General features: G+C 33.9%; 4 protein-coding genes across 5 annotated transcripts; 2 read left to right on the top strand and 2 right to left on the bottom strand.

Annotated features, from left to right (window-relative positions):
* Positions 1–1,268: 1,268 nt before the first annotated feature.
* On the top strand, positions 1,269–1,554 carry LOAG_00333 (hypothetical protein; the record flags this gene model as incomplete). The annotated part of the gene is made up of 2 exons (XM_003135873.2): positions 1,269–1,325; positions 1,378–1,554. 2 exons carry the CDS (start codon positions 1,269–1,271, stop codon positions 1,552–1,554), a joined length of 234 nt encoding a protein of 77 aa, XP_003135921.2.
* A 2,728-nt stretch (positions 1,555–4,282) lies between these two features.
* Positions 4,283–8,665, bottom strand: LOAG_00332 (hypothetical protein; the record flags this gene model as incomplete). Its single annotated transcript, XM_020445406.1, has 12 exons — positions 4,283–4,399; positions 4,601–4,801; positions 5,291–5,472; positions 5,556–5,767; positions 5,867–6,028; positions 6,454–6,513; positions 6,891–7,087; positions 7,530–7,696; positions 7,786–7,846; positions 8,123–8,257; positions 8,385–8,513; positions 8,597–8,665. 12 exons carry the CDS (start codon positions 8,663–8,665, stop codon positions 4,283–4,285), a joined length of 1,692 nt encoding a protein of 563 aa, XP_020304133.1.
* Positions 8,666–10,825: 2,160 nt separating this feature from the next.
* Positions 10,826–15,109, bottom strand: LOAG_00331. Of its 2 annotated transcripts, XM_020445405.1 has the most exons (7): positions 15,046–15,109; positions 14,671–14,829; positions 14,369–14,465; positions 13,702–13,823; positions 12,991–13,122; positions 12,503–12,655; positions 10,826–11,173 (listed from the first exon to the last, which is right to left on the bottom strand). In XM_020445405.1, the coding sequence occupies exons 1-6, from the start codon at positions 15,091–15,093 to the stop codon at positions 12,515–12,517; spliced, it is 699 nt and encodes a 232-aa protein (XP_020304132.1). In that variant the 5' UTR covers positions 15,094–15,109; the 3' UTR covers positions 10,826–11,173; positions 12,503–12,514. The 2 variants fall into 2 exon arrangements, with proteins under 2 accessions (XP_020304132.1, XP_003135919.1); XM_003135871.2 differs by lacking the exon at positions 10,826–11,173 and having other exon boundaries at positions 12,270–12,655.
* Positions 15,110–15,393: 284 nt separating this feature from the next.
* Positions 15,394–19,130, top strand: LOAG_00330 (hypothetical protein). Its single transcript, XM_020445404.1, has 6 exons — positions 15,394–16,034; positions 16,238–16,300; positions 16,593–16,690; positions 17,339–17,452; positions 17,675–17,815; positions 18,019–19,130. Exons 2-6 carry the CDS (start codon positions 16,261–16,263, stop codon positions 18,115–18,117), a joined length of 492 nt encoding a protein of 163 aa, XP_020304131.1. The 5' UTR covers positions 15,394–16,034; positions 16,238–16,260; the 3' UTR covers positions 18,118–19,130.
* Positions 19,131–19,139: the final 9 nt, after the last annotated feature.

Genomic DNA, 19,139 nt, shown 5'->3' with positions numbered 1-19,139 from the left:
AAAACTTACAAATCTCGAGTTCTTTCTTCTATACCAATATTATATACCAATAATTGGGGAAGGTTCACAATTAAGATATGAGGGGACAAGAAACAAAAAACAGACGCGATGAAATTGAAAAAAGTAATGTTTAATTGTAAAAAAAAACACAACCTTCACTCATCTTGATGATTTATTAGGTTCATCTTTCCTTTGATTTTAAAAAGGAAAAATATGATAATCTGTCTGTCACATTTTATTTTTCTTCTACTCCAAAAAGGATGAATACACTGTTGGAAGTTAATTTCGTATCCACTGCTTCTGTCCATATCGCAAGAAATTTTATGTTTGCATATGTGCATAATTCCTTCATGTAACTTGAGCATTTGTTTACCAAACTGGGGAATGGAATTTCCGTACAATTCGTTACTTTTGTAATTCTTAGAAGGATAACAGTAAACTAAGAACTGTCAAGATGTGGTTTATATTAATAATTCTATAACAATAAATAAATGAATCATAACAATGAATCAATGATCGTATACTTATCCTACTATGCAAGCTTAAAAATTTCAATTCCTGGACGGGAATTAATCGTATTTTTCAACTACTCCAAAACTAACGAAACTTGGCAATAGTTTTATTAATAGAAAGAAATCAAAATAGAAATCGATCATTGAAAGAAACAAATGAGATGTTGTTGTTCGGCTCGATGTTACGATTCATTTCCATCTCTATTTTTGCAGTGAATTAATGTCGTTCACAAATTACATGTTATTAAAGATTCAGCAAGACATTCTTATAACGGAGCAATTTTTTTATTATTTGAATGAAAATTGTGATACTCTTAACCGCTCACTTCTACTTTTCCTTACACAAACTAATCATCGTCATTATTGTCCATCAAATGACCTTTACTTTACTCATCTTGCCTTCTCTATACATGTCTTGTATGACGTGGATATTCGTTGGCAAAATTCGAGTAGAAAAGTTGCAGAATAATCATCCCAAATCACTCCAGAGAAAATAAAGCATAAAACAATTGTGACAATTGTGACGCCAGCAGAAAATGCGGTAAAGCTGAATTAAACCTTTGAGAAACACAAAACAATATCCAAATATGTCATGACGATGAGATTGAAGTGATGTTAAGATAGAGTGAATGAACAGAATATTTGGTGGGAGCAAAAAGCGATGGGTAATGTCGGTGACGCCAAACAAGGTTTTCGAAATGTCTAGAATATTGATGGGAAATGGTTGACAACCTACGACAAAAAGATAGAGACAGAATGTCAGACAATCAAGAAGACATACTCCAAAGTTTCATACCTTCCTATCGTGATCAGGTAAATGAAAAAAAAAAAAAAAACCAAGCCTCCTACTCGACAGTTTTTTCAGCAAAGATACTATACCCTCTGCTTACTGCTACAACTACAACTACCAACAACAATAACAACAACAACAACAACAACAAACAACAAGGAATCTACCAGTCTATCTGTATGTGAACAAAAGATATGGAACAGATTTAGAAATACAAAGAAAGGCTCCTACTGTGACCCAGTTTGCTGGTGAATAGACTGGCTGTGCGTATAGCGGTAATGGAAGTAAACCAGAATTTCCTGATACAACGATAAAGTGGAATAATTGAAAGTTGTAGGTTGCATGGTGAATATTGATTAATTTCAAGAGTCTTTCGGTTCTCGAAAGTGAGTGAACACTACGGTAGCACCGCTTACATGTCATTAGGGAGGACATTAAAAGCCTAGCAGTCGGTAACTCTTTGCTAGTATCAGTTAAAATAATTAATAGAAACTCAATATTCACGGAACTGGTGTCGATCGCTCACCGTACTGACCTTGGTACCGTGTAGATGACGAAATGGTGAGAGACCGCCAGGGACATCAAATCAACGTTATTGAATTATCGGCATTTACAGATGAAATTTGCAGTAGAGAGAAGAAATCGAAAAAATTCATTTTTTAGTGTGGTTTGAGTGGTGCATGTGAAGCAAAGAATGTTGGTGAATCTTCCGTAACTTGGCAAGTTACTGAAAGTTTTCATTAAATCACTTTGCAACATTCTTCTGCCTGCGAACTTTATTATCTATGAACTTGAAAGTATTATGCTGTAATGCTGTAATGATATAGAAAGTAGAAGAGAATCGAACTGGTTGCATGAAAGGGAAATGATCATGAAGGACTACAATGAGCTTTTCCATGCTCAAAAATAAATCATAAACAGTCAATTTTACGTCGCTGAATATTTTACTGCATTTTACAGAAGTGCTCTCCTTTTCTTCTCGACTAAACTTTGAAAAAATCCCTGAATATTTTCAACTCGGAGTCTACAGAGAAAAAACAAAACCTTATATGGAGTATCAATCAATTACAGAATTTGAAACATTGAAATATTTTGCACCATGACTTTTCTGATGGAGAACTCTATAAGACTAAAATGATTAAGACAATCTTTGAGAGCGCTTTTAATCTTGGGCAAAAGGTAAGGTTGTTGGAAGAAGAAGATGCAGAATGACAACAACCATGATAATATCATAATGGATCACAGTGGTGATGACGATATCTCAAGTGCATTAATCAAAACAGCTAAATAGATGATAGACTGGACAAAGATGTTACCACATACAACTAGAAAAACAATTTAAGATTAGTAGCTTTCATGCTTTTAGAATTGACTTTACCCTGCTACTATGAGAATAACCAAAGATGAATATGATGAATATCACAACCTGAAAAATTCAGACTTCCTTCCGTTAAAACTAGAAATGAAGAATGAAACAAAACGGACGAATATTGTTTTGAAAATTCCAGACAATAAGTTTCAATGAAATTGCAATTTTGCACTGCCATCCTTGTTAAAATAGTTTTGCAGGATTTAAAAAAGAAACAACCGTATGAAGTGAAGGATGAATCTCTAAGAACTAGGGGATAGATTGGATGCGTTAACTTGTTAAAATAGTTTTCATGAACGTAAACGAGTTTAGGAACTTTGGTAAATCGGTATGAAGCAAAAGGAACAATAGTAGTGGGCAGCAGCAAATTGCTTTATTCCATATAATTAATGGTTGAACGTTTCTTTATGAATACTCTCTTGTCGCGTGGGGAGAGAAGCATTCATGCCCTAATGAGGTTGAGATCTATGCTGGTGATAGCACATACCTTTGGTATGGTTTCCAATGCCAGACGGATCTTAACTGATGGATCGAACAAAGTGTGTCCAGAGGCATGATGGGCTGGCTAACCTTCCGGCAACTGTTCTAGGAAAAGGACAACTCTAGCTCCAAATCCGCAGATGGAGTTCATTTAGCCTTCCAAGGCCATCCATCTAAAAGAAGAATACTCTAAGTAAATCTACATCCTGAGAACTTTGTTATCATCGTCTTAGCTCATTAGGCCCTGCAGATGAACCTTCGGAGTAAAGGGTGGGGACATTCCGCGCACGCTGCGCCTTGCCTAAAAAATCTCACTGCGGCCAAAGGGTATACTCACATTCGTAGCGCTTGCAGTAAGCGTAGGGCAAAGTCTTTCCCAAATCTTCGTGAAGCGTAATCATGATTATGAATAATGAAATTGATTTTAATTCTAAGAAATCTTAATTTTCTTCCAATTTTAATACAAGTAATAAACTATGAAGACCAATTCTTGCTACAGTCTTCCCTATCGTTACATTGAAAGGATCAATGTAAGATAAATGATCATGTATATCAGAGCAAAATGAGTGGAATCTTCTTTTAATATATCTTGGAACCATCGGAAACAATCGAAATACAAAAATTAAAGTTAGAATTCAGAAACTTGATGCGTACTTCAAAAGTTCCATTTTTTATTTATAGCTTCTTTTTAATTATAGCATTTGTACTAGTGCTAACAAACTTATTTTATATAAACTTTCCGGATTACCATCTTCAGAAGAAATATCAGCAATGAATAATTTCATGAAATTTAATCAGCAAAAATAGAATGAGAGACAATGAAGAACTTAAAAATAGTTAAAGTTCAAAAAATAAAAATGGATTAATAAATTTAAGCGAGCAGATATCAGAAATAAAATCTGATGTACTTATGAAGTGTAAAAGGTATTTGAAGTCATCACATTTTTCTCATCACTTTCCATTATCAAAGTTTCTCTTCTTCAGCTACATTTTGATTCATTGAACCTTGGAAGATAATGCATTAGAAGACTTGAAAAAGTTACCAGTGTTATTATTTACATCTATCGTACTTTTCATAAGAAAACAGAGAAACCATTTTTTTTCCTTCGAAGGTCAAAATTACGAGGCACTTTAAGGATTAAGTTCGAAGCAATTAAGGCTATCTTGCGATTCGATCCGTGCCTTTGCTGTGTTGTTCGCATTTCCATTTCCAAGTGATTTGGTAGATTTCCAGTAAGAATGATCTTTCTGATAGCTCCGGAACTCATTGTATTGCTCCGAAGCAATGCATTAATAGTAATAATGTAGCACGCAACTCACATAAGCAGGTCCGATCTTAAACTCCCCCAAGTACAGTTCAAATTCAGAGAGGTGTTGAATTTTATGAATAAAATTAAGTTTTCAAATGAAGGATAAGAAATATAATAGAAAGCTACTACTTGCTCTTACTACATTCTTCGCTGTTAAGAAGACACTTTCCCTTGTTTGTTTCCGATATCCGAACATTTGTAGAAAACATCCTGGATCGAACTCATTCAAATCTTCTGGCATCGGACGATCCTTTGTCTCAGGTGCTGTGAGCAAAATTATTGCTGCGCTAAGGGAAACTACTGCTACTATCACCTGTGGTGCTTGAGGGCTTATACTTTTCTGCAATAAGATAAGACTGTTATTACCACGCAATATGACAAATAATAATCCTTATAGGCAAATGCCCTAGAGCTCTGAAGTGGAATACAGAATAGAAGGCATTTAATTTGAACGGTGCTCGCAAGGCATGACAGTATTTATATTCCTGTTTATAAGAGAAAATGGAGCTTCACCTATTCCATCCCCACTATAGTATCCTATGGTAACTACAGTTATGCTGAAGTTCAGCCGAAAATTTTTTTTTGATAAACCAATCAGTGAAAAAGAAAACAAAGGAAAATAGCATCACTTTTGCAACTTGTTATGCCTTTGTGATCCTAATCTTATTCTTATTCCCTTTAACAGTCATATCATAATCTCAGAAGGTCTTGAGCAAAAGCCTTACGATTTCATTAATGCTCACTATTTAACTTTGCTGTATTCCTTTCATACTCTATTTATCAATAAAATTCCTGAGTAACAAGAACTGATATTCTGATAGCAACCTACAAGCAAGGGTAAATAAGGTGCCAAGAAGGCACCAATGTCTCCGAAAAACTGCACAGTTCCATAGAATATATTGCGTACTGTTGTAGGACTCATTTCAGCAAGCATCAATGGCTGCGCAACCCAAATGAAACTATTGAAAAACCTGGCTATTACGGCAAGCGATATTTGCATTATTCCATTACCTGCAGTGATTTCGTCAACATATCTTAAATGAGCAATGGAAGTAAATGTCCATCGTGCCATGGAAGTAAATGTCACCGATTACCTGGAAAAAGTATAGCCAAGAGAAGTAGTATAAATTGCATAGAGAAGGACCATATGGTGATAGCACGTCGTCCAAATTTAAGTAATAACATCACAGCTAACAAACCACCAGGCAACTCGATGAAACCAGATAAGAAATAACCGGTGAAACTGTCGTCACTTAATGTTGTGCTTAAGAGTGCCATAGCCCAGTAGGATATATTCATTGATATCCTAAAATTAAAAACCTGGACTCTCTTTGATTTCTAAAATAAACGGAATTAATTTACAATAATTATTGTTCGTAAATTACACAGAGGAAAACAAACGAACATCACATAGCACTGCACGAACAAATGAAAAAGCGCCACTCTGTTGCAAAGAACATCGATAAGAGTACGAGATTTATTCTGATTATCAGATTGTTGAGAGTCCAATTCACATTTACTCAAATCAAGCTTAACATTGTTGTAACGACAAGCATCTTTAATATATCTAAAATAAATATTAAATATCATTTATCATTGAAAATTTTGTATTTGTGCCGTAAAAAACGGTTTCAAAGATAATTTTATATTTAAATCTGTTTTGTTTCAAATTAATGACTTATAAGTTAAAGATGGAAGATTAGCATGTTAGCAATCGTGCCAGAAGTACTTTACTAATTCGCTTTGTGCTTTCTATTTGGATAAAAAAATGATTGAACTTTTCCGATTGTATCTTAGCAGAACTGACCTCATCTTTTGAAGTCATTTTTAATCTTATAATACTCAGACTCTTTTCTACGCGCTTTTTGACATGAATAACACAAACAGTACTGAGAACTCCGTTCCATCCACTAACATCTTATAAATACAAATGGGAGTGACCATTATTTCTTCCGCCGACATATTCGAAGGTGAACAATCAGAAAAATTTACTTTTCTATGCCTTTATGTTTATTGTGGGTTATTGACCAATATGGTGATTCCGGCAGTAACCTGAAATCAGACTGATCACAGAAACTATCATGCAATCGAATCACTTTCACATTTAAGACAATCGTATTTCTCTGCTACTTTTTAAGGACAAAGAGTAAAAAAAATCCGGGAAGTTATTTATTGTTTGAGAGAAGCTGGTCTGGAGATCCAAACGGTTTCTTCCTCTTGAAGTATTTAATAATCCTCACAGTTACTCACACAGTTTTATTTGGACTTTCTTTAATGCATCTTAGCAGAACTGAACCCCAAAGGATGCAGGTCTCCAAGGTAAACAGCCTCTAGTCTATAGAATATAGGTCTGCTAAGACGCATTAGAGAAATCACAGCTGAAGTAATTTGAACAACTTAGATAAGCATAAAGGATGACTAGGACGAACCAATAATATAAGGCACTAAGTGTACTTGGGATAGATATCGCGAAGTACAACCACCTCCAGTTGAGGATCCAGATCCTCAGGATGCCAACAAACATGATCCCTGTTACCCATGCAAATGTATATGCTACTGGGATCAAGGATCTAAATTCGACTGCCACTGATTCACAACACATTGTCCACATTAAAGCATAAATACTCTAAATATATAGCATAAGGTTCGCAAACATTATAGAAAGAAACTAGTACTGCAATTTTTGCAACGAACACATTTGCGCCATGTCTTTTTTCCTTCTCTCCTCTTCCCGTCATCCCACAATTGTCCTTAGATTCCATTTCAACTCAAAATTTGTTCCATTTCAATACACTTATCCTCATAAAATTTATTTGTGTTTTGCATGCTGAGAGAAGCTGGTCTGGAGATCCAAACGGTTTCTTCCTCTTGAAGTATTTAATAATCCTCACAGTTACTCACACAATTGTCCTTATCCTCATAAAATTTATTTGTGTTTTGCATGCTCACATATTCTTTTTTCAATCTTGAATTAAATTTTCAATTACTTACTAAAAATCCCCGCACATTTTATTCAAATTGAATTTTATTTATTCTTCTGTTACAAAAAATGGCTTTTAGAAATGTACCATAGCTGTGACACCAAGGATGAAACGACAAGCCAAGAAAGTGAGCTCCGTTGGTGCCATCGGACAGATATTAGCCATAATGCTAGCGGTCCACATTGAGAGCAACAGCAATTTCCGCCGACCATATAGATCAGATAATTGAGTAATTACTGGTGTGAACAGCCCTCCTTAAACGTGAATGTTTCAAACTTCTGGTAGTTCGATAATATTAATGAAAACTTTATCTCACAACCATATATATATTGATGCTGCTTACCTAGCATAAACAATGATGTACCATGCTCTGCCCAGTGCTCATCTTCGCATACTAAATTGAACTGAAAATTTTTCATGCAACTAATACCCAATATTATCACTATCAGTAGTAATTGATCATTAGCTCTCATGAAAACTTCCAGGAAACTTAACCTCTAGTTCTTGCTGCATAACGCGGAAGATTTACAACGATTTGATTTACGTATGTTACTTGTTTTTGCGCCACAAGTCAAGTGCGCGATTGTGAATGGGACCCATCCGGGTTTATCATTCTGACAACAATTCGAATGATATTATTGCACAGCTCAGTTAACTCTTATCACATTTTAAAAACCAACCTCGGAATTAATTGTGGAAAAAGGTACTTCCTCTTCATATAGGTACGTTGAATTAGGTACTGTTGAACATTGCATTGTTTTATTGGTCTTCAGTTCGAATACATGACAATTATCAAGCACTTGATAAGTCTGTTGCTACAAAATACAATCTTATCATTTTAACAGGTATCATTATTCACAGAAATAAATCTAAAAAGATTTATTATTTATAATGTCATTTAACTTCTGCACAATGAATAAAGAAATGCTATAACAGACTTACAGAAGGACTGAAAGAGTTCGGAATATTGATGTTACATTGGAATGGTGGTGGTTGAGTGATAAATCCCATGATAAGCATTTGTGAGGAGTGGAAGAGTGCAGGTATCATTAGTAGTATGCATGTACGGATCTGAAATTATATCAGTCAGATCAACTGATTGTAGAATCTGCTACGAAAAACTGAAATCTTTTTCCCAACATCAATATCACTACCTGATACTTGCCATATTTCCCAAATCCACCCAACAACTTTTCTGGATCGAGTCGTGGTTTCCTTGTCATTGATGTGGTTAAAACTTCGGAAATCATATCAGTTGTAGAAGATATTCTTTTCGTATCACTGGGAATAAGATTACATGCTTCATTTTCATGATATCAATTTCTTCATTTATTTATCAACAACTTCATTCCAGAAGATAATTAACATGGCGAAACCATTCAAACGGAAAACAAATCAATTATTTAGCTTTACAGAGATATCATTCCGAATAAGCCGGATAAGCAAAGGTAGTTTTTTTTTTTGATATTTCATTTCACATGCTTTCTTTATTGCAATCAATCATTTTCATTACGATGGGAAAACAATTTGGCATAGATAATACAGTCGTATCTCCCTGTACAGCTAATAAGCTTATATTTGCTTAACTATATGGATCTAGTTGAGATTGCATAGATTAACTTCCTACAGTCCCTTTCCACGAAAGACTATGAGCACAAATAACAAATAATATTTCTATTAGGAAAAAAAGGACGACGGAAAAATCATTTTCGGTAGAAATAATTTTCAAATAATATACCTTTACGATAATCACTTTTCCAGATAAAATGAAAAGCCATCAAAATGTCTAAGAAGTGTGTAAGATGGAGGGTAAAGGAATGACGAAGAAATGGAGAGGAATAAAGGAGAAGGAGGAAAGTTTCATAACAAAATTCCCTTACTCTAAATTTTAATCTTCAACTGAAAGTTACCACCAAAAACAATTTCTCCTCTTTCTTTCTATCCTGACATCGCACCAAATGCGAAAAAACTGAAACAAAAAGAATATTGTTAAAGAAAATTTCGTATACTTGAACTTTGATGACCTTAAGGAGGAGGATGAAAGGAAAAATGTTGAATAATCGATTCCCAAAGAAGTTCATTGTTTCATTGACATGCAAACAAAAAAAGAAAAAAAAAACGAAATGGAAAAAGAAAAGGAATGAAGAAGGAAAGAGAAAACGAAAAATAAGTGTGATAAATTTCTAAATTCAATGAATAACCATGACGACTACCATTAACATTGATAACAGTTATCAAAGGGGTGCAGCATTGACAACTGTTTGCAGTTTGATTTTCATATCATTATTACATTGGGAATGTTTGAAGTAGAGGCATTGGGACAATTGTTTTTCTAATATAGGCAAAAATGTAAATTCTAATTTTGTCCTAGTCCCTTTGTTTGCACTATTGCGAATTCGAGATTTCCTTAAGGAGAAAAAATAGCATAGCAAAAAGGACAGAGAAGCAGGAACATGTGCTACCGTTCAAAAAAGCGAACTGTAATACCTTTATCAAAGCAGTATACATACCATTGTAACAATGGTCAAATAATACATTCAGATAAATTTCCATTATCGATGTCGCAATTAGATTTCCACAACTTTTTTTAATTCTGTAGATATTATCCTTGTTGACAAAGTTTGGCAAAAAAAACTGTTGCATTCTTGAGTTGCAATAGACCAGTCTTATTAAATTTAATGAAATCTTCCATCATTTACTTCAAAAAAAAAGAAAAAGATTGCTTAGCAGATTACAAAATCCACGGAATCAGAAGAGAAGTTGAAAAAGTATATGCAAAAAGTTCCAAAATCCCAAATTCTCTTCCAAAACTTCCAAATTAAAAACCTAGCTTGCGGTGTCATGAGAAAACTCTACAATAGCATCATATTTCCCTGCATATTACAAGCTTATGCTGATTTAATGAATTTTAATTTCTAATTTTGAATGTTACCCATACGTGATTAATATGATACGCTAATATGAGTGCAGAGAAGCAACTCACATTGTCAGGGAAAACCGAAACATTTTCAACGTAAAAATAATGTCGATATTGTATAGACGTTTAATTCAAATTATAGACGTTTAATTCAAATCGTGTTGTAAGATGTTGTAAATCGATTCATGTTTTTATTACCACATTCATACTCAATGTTAGCACATTGTGAAGGATCTCAGGTCAATGTCGGTACATTGCAAAGAACTTAAGGTCATCTTAGGGTTTATCAATTTTAACTTCTTGGATTGTTATAAACAAACTCCCACTATATAAGGGATATGCAGAATTTATTAAAGGGAATCCACATAAATGACTCCACATGTAGTCATTCTACATGATTTCACAAGAGGTCATGCTACAATTCAGGAGTTTCTACAATCCAGTTGTATTTAATATTCCCTGGAAACTCCCTTGTAAAGTATAATACTTCTCCATCTATCAAACCGTCGCCAACCAATATTCGACTATCCTACCCACAATATTTCAAAAAGTTCCACAATACAAATATTCAATTTTCATGACCTCTCGTGACATTCGCTCTTGCTTCCTCGCATCCTCCTCCGTCCGAACAACAAAGTGTTTCCGAAAACAATATTCATAGCTTGGGAGTTTAAACATATTGGTTCAGAAAATATTTGCAGGAATATCCAAATGTAGTACAAATGTAGCAAGTGTACTTCCGATTCCTCCTCGCTCCCTCTCTTTAGTGCCTTGGAATTTCCTTTTCAGCAATACACAGGATAACGAGAATCTTCTGAAACATATACGCGACAGTTCAACGGCAAGTGAGTGCACGTTCGAGTTCAAAATAAAGGACATGTTACTCCAATTAAAACAACTCTAAAAGAAAAGTATAGTCTCAGGATCTAATTAGGATTAAAAAACAAAGGTCTAGTAGCTTAATTCTTTGAAATCACAACAAACACTGAGATATCAAATATTCATCTAAGGATGATGAGATTATATGGAGAGAGGAAAAAGAAAACTTGAATTCTAGATTCAAACTGCACAGTACATTTTTTGGAAATTTTAAATTCATTACATATTGAATCGGTGACACTATTTATGAGTTTATCTGCGATTTCCAAATAGAAAGCATGCCACTTTTAACCAGCCAATACTTCCTGACATGATAAATGAATTGATCGTGAAAGGTAGCAGTGAAGCGTACACAAAGAATCCAAAAAGAGAACACCACAAACAACAATTATTATTGAAAAATAATAGGAAAAAAAATAATAGGAAAAAAAATAATTCTTTGTAAGAAAAAGTAAACAATCATTTGAAGTATAGGTTAAATTTCATGCCTTCTGCTTTTCGGTTACTTATCATTTTCTAAATGAAACATTTCTATTTTCACTACACAAATGTGAAATATTTCCGGAAGGTTTAATTTCGACTGTATCGAAAAGACGTTGACAAATCTAAAGGCTGTTAAGGCAACACTAAATTACTTTACTACCTACTTATGGATTACGATATTTTCCAAAGATTGCGCAATAGTCATACAGCAACACTATAAATACTTGTACCTAGAATCGTCCGAAAAGAAAACGCCCTGCTTATAGTACTTGTTCGCTAAGCTGGTAGTTATATAGACAACTTCTCTTTCATCATCAACAACCAACATACTAGTTTGGATTTTCAAGATGTGGGATATTTATGTGGGTCGCTGAATCTACAGTATAGTGATTTGGACAGTGATTTAGTTTGTATGAAAAAAGATAGTCAAAAAAATCGTAAACATCTAAATAGTTGGAAGGATCAATTAAGCTGAAGCGAATTCTACCTCCAGACTGCATAATGAACCAATGAATACATTACTTCTCTTCAGAGGATAATTAGTTTTAAGCGTTTGAAACAATGAATTTTATCCCCTATCAGCAAACAATAGCATGGTACCAGCTCTACTATATCGAGCCTTAATTAAACTAATTCCATTTGTACTAGAAACCATTTTGCAAAAAAAAAGTCTAGACAACACAACAATATCTCGAAATTAAACAAATCCGCTCTAATATTTATCCCACCCACCTTTTGGAGCATATGAAAAACAGAAAACATGTACAAGAATGCACCTTACATGTAATGAAAATTAAAACAATGAATCCATATTTCCACGCTGCGTAGATTTGAAAGCACCGAGATCTTGTCGTGATGATATCCTCGTCTGTGAAGTAATACCCCATGCCGGTCCATCAGGAGCTGATCCAGATGCTGTAGGCCGTTTAAATCCCTAAATTTAATGCATCCTTAATATCTTAAAATGCCCATATAACTCCTAAGAAAAATGTAGCTATGACTAAGAGAATAGTGTAGATCCAAATAAAACTAGCCAAAGTTTCCCGCATTCCATCTGCCCAGTATAATTCCCAAAACAGCTAAAACAAAGAATGTGCGTTTACACTAAGTACAAAATTTTGGTCACATTCTGATTAAAGTTCGAAACACTCTTGTTTTATTTCGTTTTCCATTATTTTCATACTGCAGTGTGAAAATTCGGATTGACAGAGGCACCATGACGAGCCAGTGTTATTGCAAAAATCCAGAAAGAGCAATTCCAAAAGTTACTTTCATGCTTCGACTTGCTGCTTTTGCATTGAAAGAAAGCCATTTCCTCTTCTCGTCCTCCTTTGCTTCTTCTAGTTCCTTTTTCCGGTGCTCTTTTTTAAGTGCTCGCAGTCGTCGTCTTTCGCGCTCCATCTGTAAATGAATACTTCAGAATAAACTGATGACAGCCGAAAAAAGGTAGAATAAACCGAATAAACCGAACAAACAGAATAAACCGCAAAGATGCACTATTTATATTCCTAAATATATTTATATTCTTTCATTTAATGAATCAATCTTTATGGTACTTGTGTAGTGAGAAGTTGCGTTATATTACGCTACATACGTGAAGTATATCTCGCTGAAGCGCCTTCTACATTATACTGACCTTGATTTAAAGCAACCTGAGCACTAATCTCACCGCCACCTACATTCAACTATCATCTGTTTAAATATTACTTCTTTCTTCCACACTTCAAAACACGTCTATCTCATATATCACTAAGTTACTGCTATCCTTAAATTTACCACATCTTCAGTATTAAACAAATGACTCTCAGAAAAATTCAGAAAATAATAAATCGCTATCGAAATTCATCAAGTACATTTATTCATAAACAATATAATAGAACATTGGTAGAAAGATTTTTTGTTGTTAAATCAAATAACTTACGAAATGAATAAAACCGTCTTTAATGAAAAATTCTAATTAAAATTAAAAATGTGCTTCACCTGCCATTCGCTTTTGCGGTGACGCATATTTTTGGCTGATTTTTCCCAAACATACATTTTGCCGTCATCTTTCGAAACTGCACTTAAATTGTTCACGTTAACCATAGACTTTGTTCCTTTACCTAAATGCAGAATTTTTCTAAAAAATACCAGAAATGATGGTTGGATAAGCACTCAACACTGAAGCAGAGAATGAAGCGAGAAGCGATGACAAATAAAAAACCGGACAACAAATGGATCATATTTAAAGCATAAAACGACCAAAATAAAGCGCTTATTTAATATGCTATCCACATATATTTCATCATTTCTAAAGCAAACACTGGAAAGATCTGCTTATTCTGCTGAAAGTATGGCTGAGAAAAAAACTAACACCTATCCTTAGATAGAATTCGGAGAAAAGCTTTGAAAATACTAGAGGGAATCAATCAAATGTAAAAATAATGAATCAACAAAAAGCTTTAAAAAAAAGCTTTACACGAAAAAAGCTTTACAAAAAAAAGCTTTATAAAAAGCTTTACACGGCTTGTTTTGATTATATGTGTTATCTTTTTCCAACAAGTAAGCCTCAATTATCTAATATTTCCATATATCACTGGGTTAAAATGGAAGATTTTGAAAGATTTTTGGGCTTGTCACCAAAAAAAACCAAAAATGGAATGCTTACCGACCAGTGTAACAGCAACATTATCTTGCGCAAATCCATCAATCACTGCCAGATATTTTTGTCCATTCGAGGATGGCGCCATGCACTGATCTCCTACCTATAAGAAGAAATAAAAAGTATATCTAACCATGGCACAGAAGTTTAAGTTATGTGAATTATTTTATTTAATGTCATAATAACAGTACTCCATCGAATGCAGTCGGGAGGTCCTTTGCTCTGTCCAACCAGATTATATTAAAAGGAGGTGAAGCCTTTTTAAAATAAAAATTTCTGAAAAGTAAATATAGAATAGAATACCATACCTTCCAAGGGTTTTTAATAGCATCATCGGAAGCCATACTGCTTGGTTGTTCGGCTGTTGCTGATGTTAATTCTTCTTGAAGAGCAATAATTTCTTGCAAATCGACTTTCAGCTTTAATAATTCATCATTATCTGGTTCAGTTAGCAATGCTGCTTCGACCTGAAAAGACTTGCAATCAGTGTATGGCCAGTTAAAAATGAAATTCGAAATAATGAACATTAGATATAAGTGAACCAATGATAATGAAACTATCACTAAACAATAACACGTGGTAATTTTACAAATATATCCCAAACAAATGCAGGTCATTATCCATTCAGATAATCTCACATGAATTCAGGATGAAAAAGAACAAAAGGAAGGCAATAAACAAACCTGCTGAAGCTGAAGCTTATAACTCCCGAGATCTTCCATTGTATTCATTAGCTATAAACTGAAAACGACAGGAATGACCGCTTATATCTATAACTTTCAAGCACCTCAACCTACTTACACAGCATCACAAGTTAATCTCTGCTATTTCTCTAACTTGCAATTCTTTAATTACTCTCCGTTATTGTTTCTTCGTACTGACTGCTGCCTTATAGTGTTAAAGGTGTTTTTGATATTTCCACCTCGTATATTCCGATGCTAAAGTCCTCAGTGACATCACATTTCAATTAAATACTGAGTCCGCCCTAGACCTAATGTAGGTCGACATTATATCACGAGAAAGGCAGGAGACAAGTAGCCAAAAATCAGTCGTTTGTTGGACTCGTCCCATGCATCCATGTTAGTAGGGATTTTCCGGTTTTTGTTCCTGTCTATTCATGCTAAAGGAGTTATTAACAACACTAATAATGCTGATGATGACAATGACAACAAGAACATAGTTGCAAAGCGCTCACAACGAAGCGCAAGTCCCACTCGTTGCATTTAAGGTAGATGGGAAATTCAGTCTAGTGCTTCCGGGGTTATAGTGTTGACAAGTGGAAATAGTTGCTGTACTTATGGATCTCCTTGAAAAGAGGATTGAGTCGGTATCTATTATGCTATTTGGACGCTATTCTCTCCAAAATTGCATATTGGACTGCAGTTTCTGAAGGTTCTAGTAATAATATAGCAGATCTCCGGCTGCGTGTATTACTTTTGGTATCAATGTAATTCTCAAGTTCGATTTTTTACAATGCAAGTTATATAAAATTTACAATGCTTCACATCTTACATGGAATGGTTGTTCTCGATGAAATGACATTGACTGCTTGAGTGAGCAAAGTGAGGTAGCTCACAGGAATTGGCATGGAGCAGAGATTCGGCTCCATGATCGGTCGTTAATGTCACCATAGCAACCTCAGACAAGTGCTCCTTGAGTTTCTTAGTTTCAGGTATTTCTAATCTTTTGATTTAAAAGCAATAAAACCAATTGTTAGATATCTTGCTTTTTATTTGAATCAGACCGAATTACCGTTGGTAAATTTCTTAATCATTAGAAGTTGAAAGTCAATTTGCATATGTTTTATTTGTTGCAGAAAATGGTTTAGTGAATCCAAGACAGACTTCTTTTTGCAGTTTTGTGGCAAATTTTCAGATTTTACAATAAATAAAGCGCGGATGAGGGCAACGGAAAGATTTACTGAAAGAACGGAAGTTGGTAAAGGTTAAATGATACATATTTTGATATCTTTAACGAAACATCTATAGAGTATTTTGCATTTTATATTTTTCACAGAAAACATATCAAAGAAATATATCGTAGCAAATATTTCAATATATCATAAAGCGAGTTATGCGATTTTGTCTCAACCACTGATAAGATGATTAACTACTTCGTTTTTTTAACTACCTCTTTTTTAACTACTTCGTTTTTTTAACTACTTCCTATTTCGATCAACTACTTCGTTTTTTTCGTAATCATTAATTTAAAAAAAAGGTTTATCTTACAGAAGTTTTGTCAAGTTTACCGTTACAAATTGCTTTGCATTATAACGTTTGCTTGGCGCCATTTTGGACCATTGGATTAATTGTTGGTCTTATCAGTAAGGTAATTTTAATTCCGTCAATTTTGTCGTTTTTGATCGCAACGTTTCAGATCCTTTATTTTAATTTATCACATCCGATTACTTTGTTCTTTTGCTTTTTTTTTTGCGAAATTTACCGAAGGATTGCTTATCTCCAAACAAAGAATGTAAAATAATGACGCAGAACTTATGAGCCGAAGGAAAACTCTTTCAACAATAATTCACTAAGTCCTCCTTAGGTTATTGAATCTTACTGTTGAACTATTGTCTTAATTATATAATGAAGGTGTAAGAGAAGAAGGGAAGTTTTTAAGCATCCAACTTATGTTTGGCATCTCTGCAGTGAAAGCGCAATATTCATCCATTAATAAGAAGTAATTAATTCATTAGTAAAGCTTAAAGTGAAAACCCCAAAATTCAAACCCTATTGATAAAAAGCCGACAACCCTCTTTGTTTGTACTACAAAAGTGAAAAGGAATTTGAAATACAAATTGATGAAGTCGTCTCTGAATTACTTTTTAATATTAATATTATTACTGTTATTCTATTAGTATTATTCTAATAGTATGCATATTTGTTAGCAGAAATTGAATAAAGAGCATAGAATGATTGTGGATAAGTGGAGTCTGGGCTCCTCGTAACCAAGTGAAATGTATTAGAAGCATTGCAGATGCATTATTTGTCTGTCACTCATTTGGTTGTACTGTTGACCTTACTCTTCATAACAGTTATAGTTGAGTTTGTTCGGTTATTTCTTGGGTACTACGGCAATTTGGGCGAAAAGGTGAGTAAAACATGCGAATTGTTTTAAATTTTGTTGGTACCTGCATAATTTGCACGTTTGGTTTTTTTTTGGACTGCCTTCAATCCAAAAAAGTATAGAACAGAACATAGGATATAAAACTTTGAAATACGAAATGTGGAGTCACGAATTTCAAACTATGCGATCAATTGGCAAGAAGTGAATTGAAGCACTAAGAATTCTGCGCTGTAACCATTTTTTCAGATATCTGCTCTATCCGGTTTCTGGGTAACAAGTATAGTTTTGCAAGTGCCGATTGCAGCATTTTCGTTCTTGAATATTAATATTCCAACACCGTTAGAGCAAATTTTGAGTTTTTATCATGGTCTCTTTTTGTTGATAGAGGTATAGCTTTAATCGACTTTACCCTTTCATAAGGAACCAAATTATTCTATTTGAACGGTACTGAAAAAGATATTGAGAGTGTGGTAGGAAGGAGAGAGCAACGTACTAAGGTGTTTTAGAAGTTTATATCGATCTGTAGAATTTTCACTACAAGTAAGATCCCAAACAATCCGAAGATAACTAAAATATCTTCTGAGCTTCAGATTATTGCTGGTTTCCTGGTGATCCGGAAAATATCGCACTATCAGATGGCTAAATTCAAAGAGAGAGTGCTTGAAGAAGAAAAACCAAAAAACAGATAATTAACAGTTGTTTTTTACTTTGCTTATTGTGTATCTATTTTCATTGTTTCCCCATATTTTCATTTCTATATTTTCGAAATTAGTCACAGCTAAAACAATCCATTGCAAAATTTTCTTATGGATCAGAATTAAAGCTCTGATCTGTAAATAAATTGCTGATTCTTACAGACTCAACTATCATTTTAAATTATTTTCGAAAATTCGTTTCTAGTTAATTTTACGAGGGTTTGATGGAAAAAATTACTCTTTGTTGTTTTTCTTGTTCTTAGTGTATTGCTACTTTTGCTTCATCGTCATCATTTCTAGTACAAGACAGCTGTCTTTGCCGTTTGGCAATAATCATTCGTTTTCGTCGCATTTATATCTTTTATCATTTATCGCTTCCTTGGACTGACAGCATCTGTCTTTGTTTCTTCTATTAATATTTGAAATCATCCTCATGAACACTACTATTCAGAGCATAGGTTACTTTATTTATTCTATTTTATTTTTTTGAAACTGTTACTTATGGTCAAAAGTGAAAAGAGAGAAACCAAGTGCTACGTCGTTTAATTTTTTCTGTAAAGAAGTTTAGAATCATAAAATATTATCATGTCAAGTAAAGAAGTCAAAGGATATTGTAAACTGGACTACGCCCTCATATATAAAATAGTCGAAAAAAATTCTATAGCTATTTTCTATTACTACTTTCTGCTTTCTATTTATCTACATCTATTATGTAAAATACGTTCAAAGCTTAATTCTTGGTCGACTGCAGTTGTCATTATTTCTCTTATGGTTTTCAATATTAGAACAAGTTTCGAATTCCATTCCTCCAGAGAAGGTTGAGGGAAGGGCACTTTATCTCAATCATTTGAAGCAATTAAAATAATTTTGTTCAAATTAACCGCTCTTCGTAATTGCTTATTGGATCTTTTCATCTTTTTGTCAATGAACTATTACATAGCAGGCCGTATCATCTCTGCTTACTTGGATATTTCGTACTTGAAAATAAAAGAACGATAAAATTATTGCATACTTAT

The sequence above is a fragment of the Loa loa genome (assembly GCF_000183805.2).
Source record: "Loa loa unplaced genomic scaffold supercont3.111, whole genome shotgun sequence".
NCBI classification, from domain to species: Eukaryota; Metazoa; Nematoda; class Chromadorea; order Rhabditida; family Onchocercidae; genus Loa; species Loa loa.
This window is presented reverse-complemented; position numbering and strand designations above follow the sequence as displayed.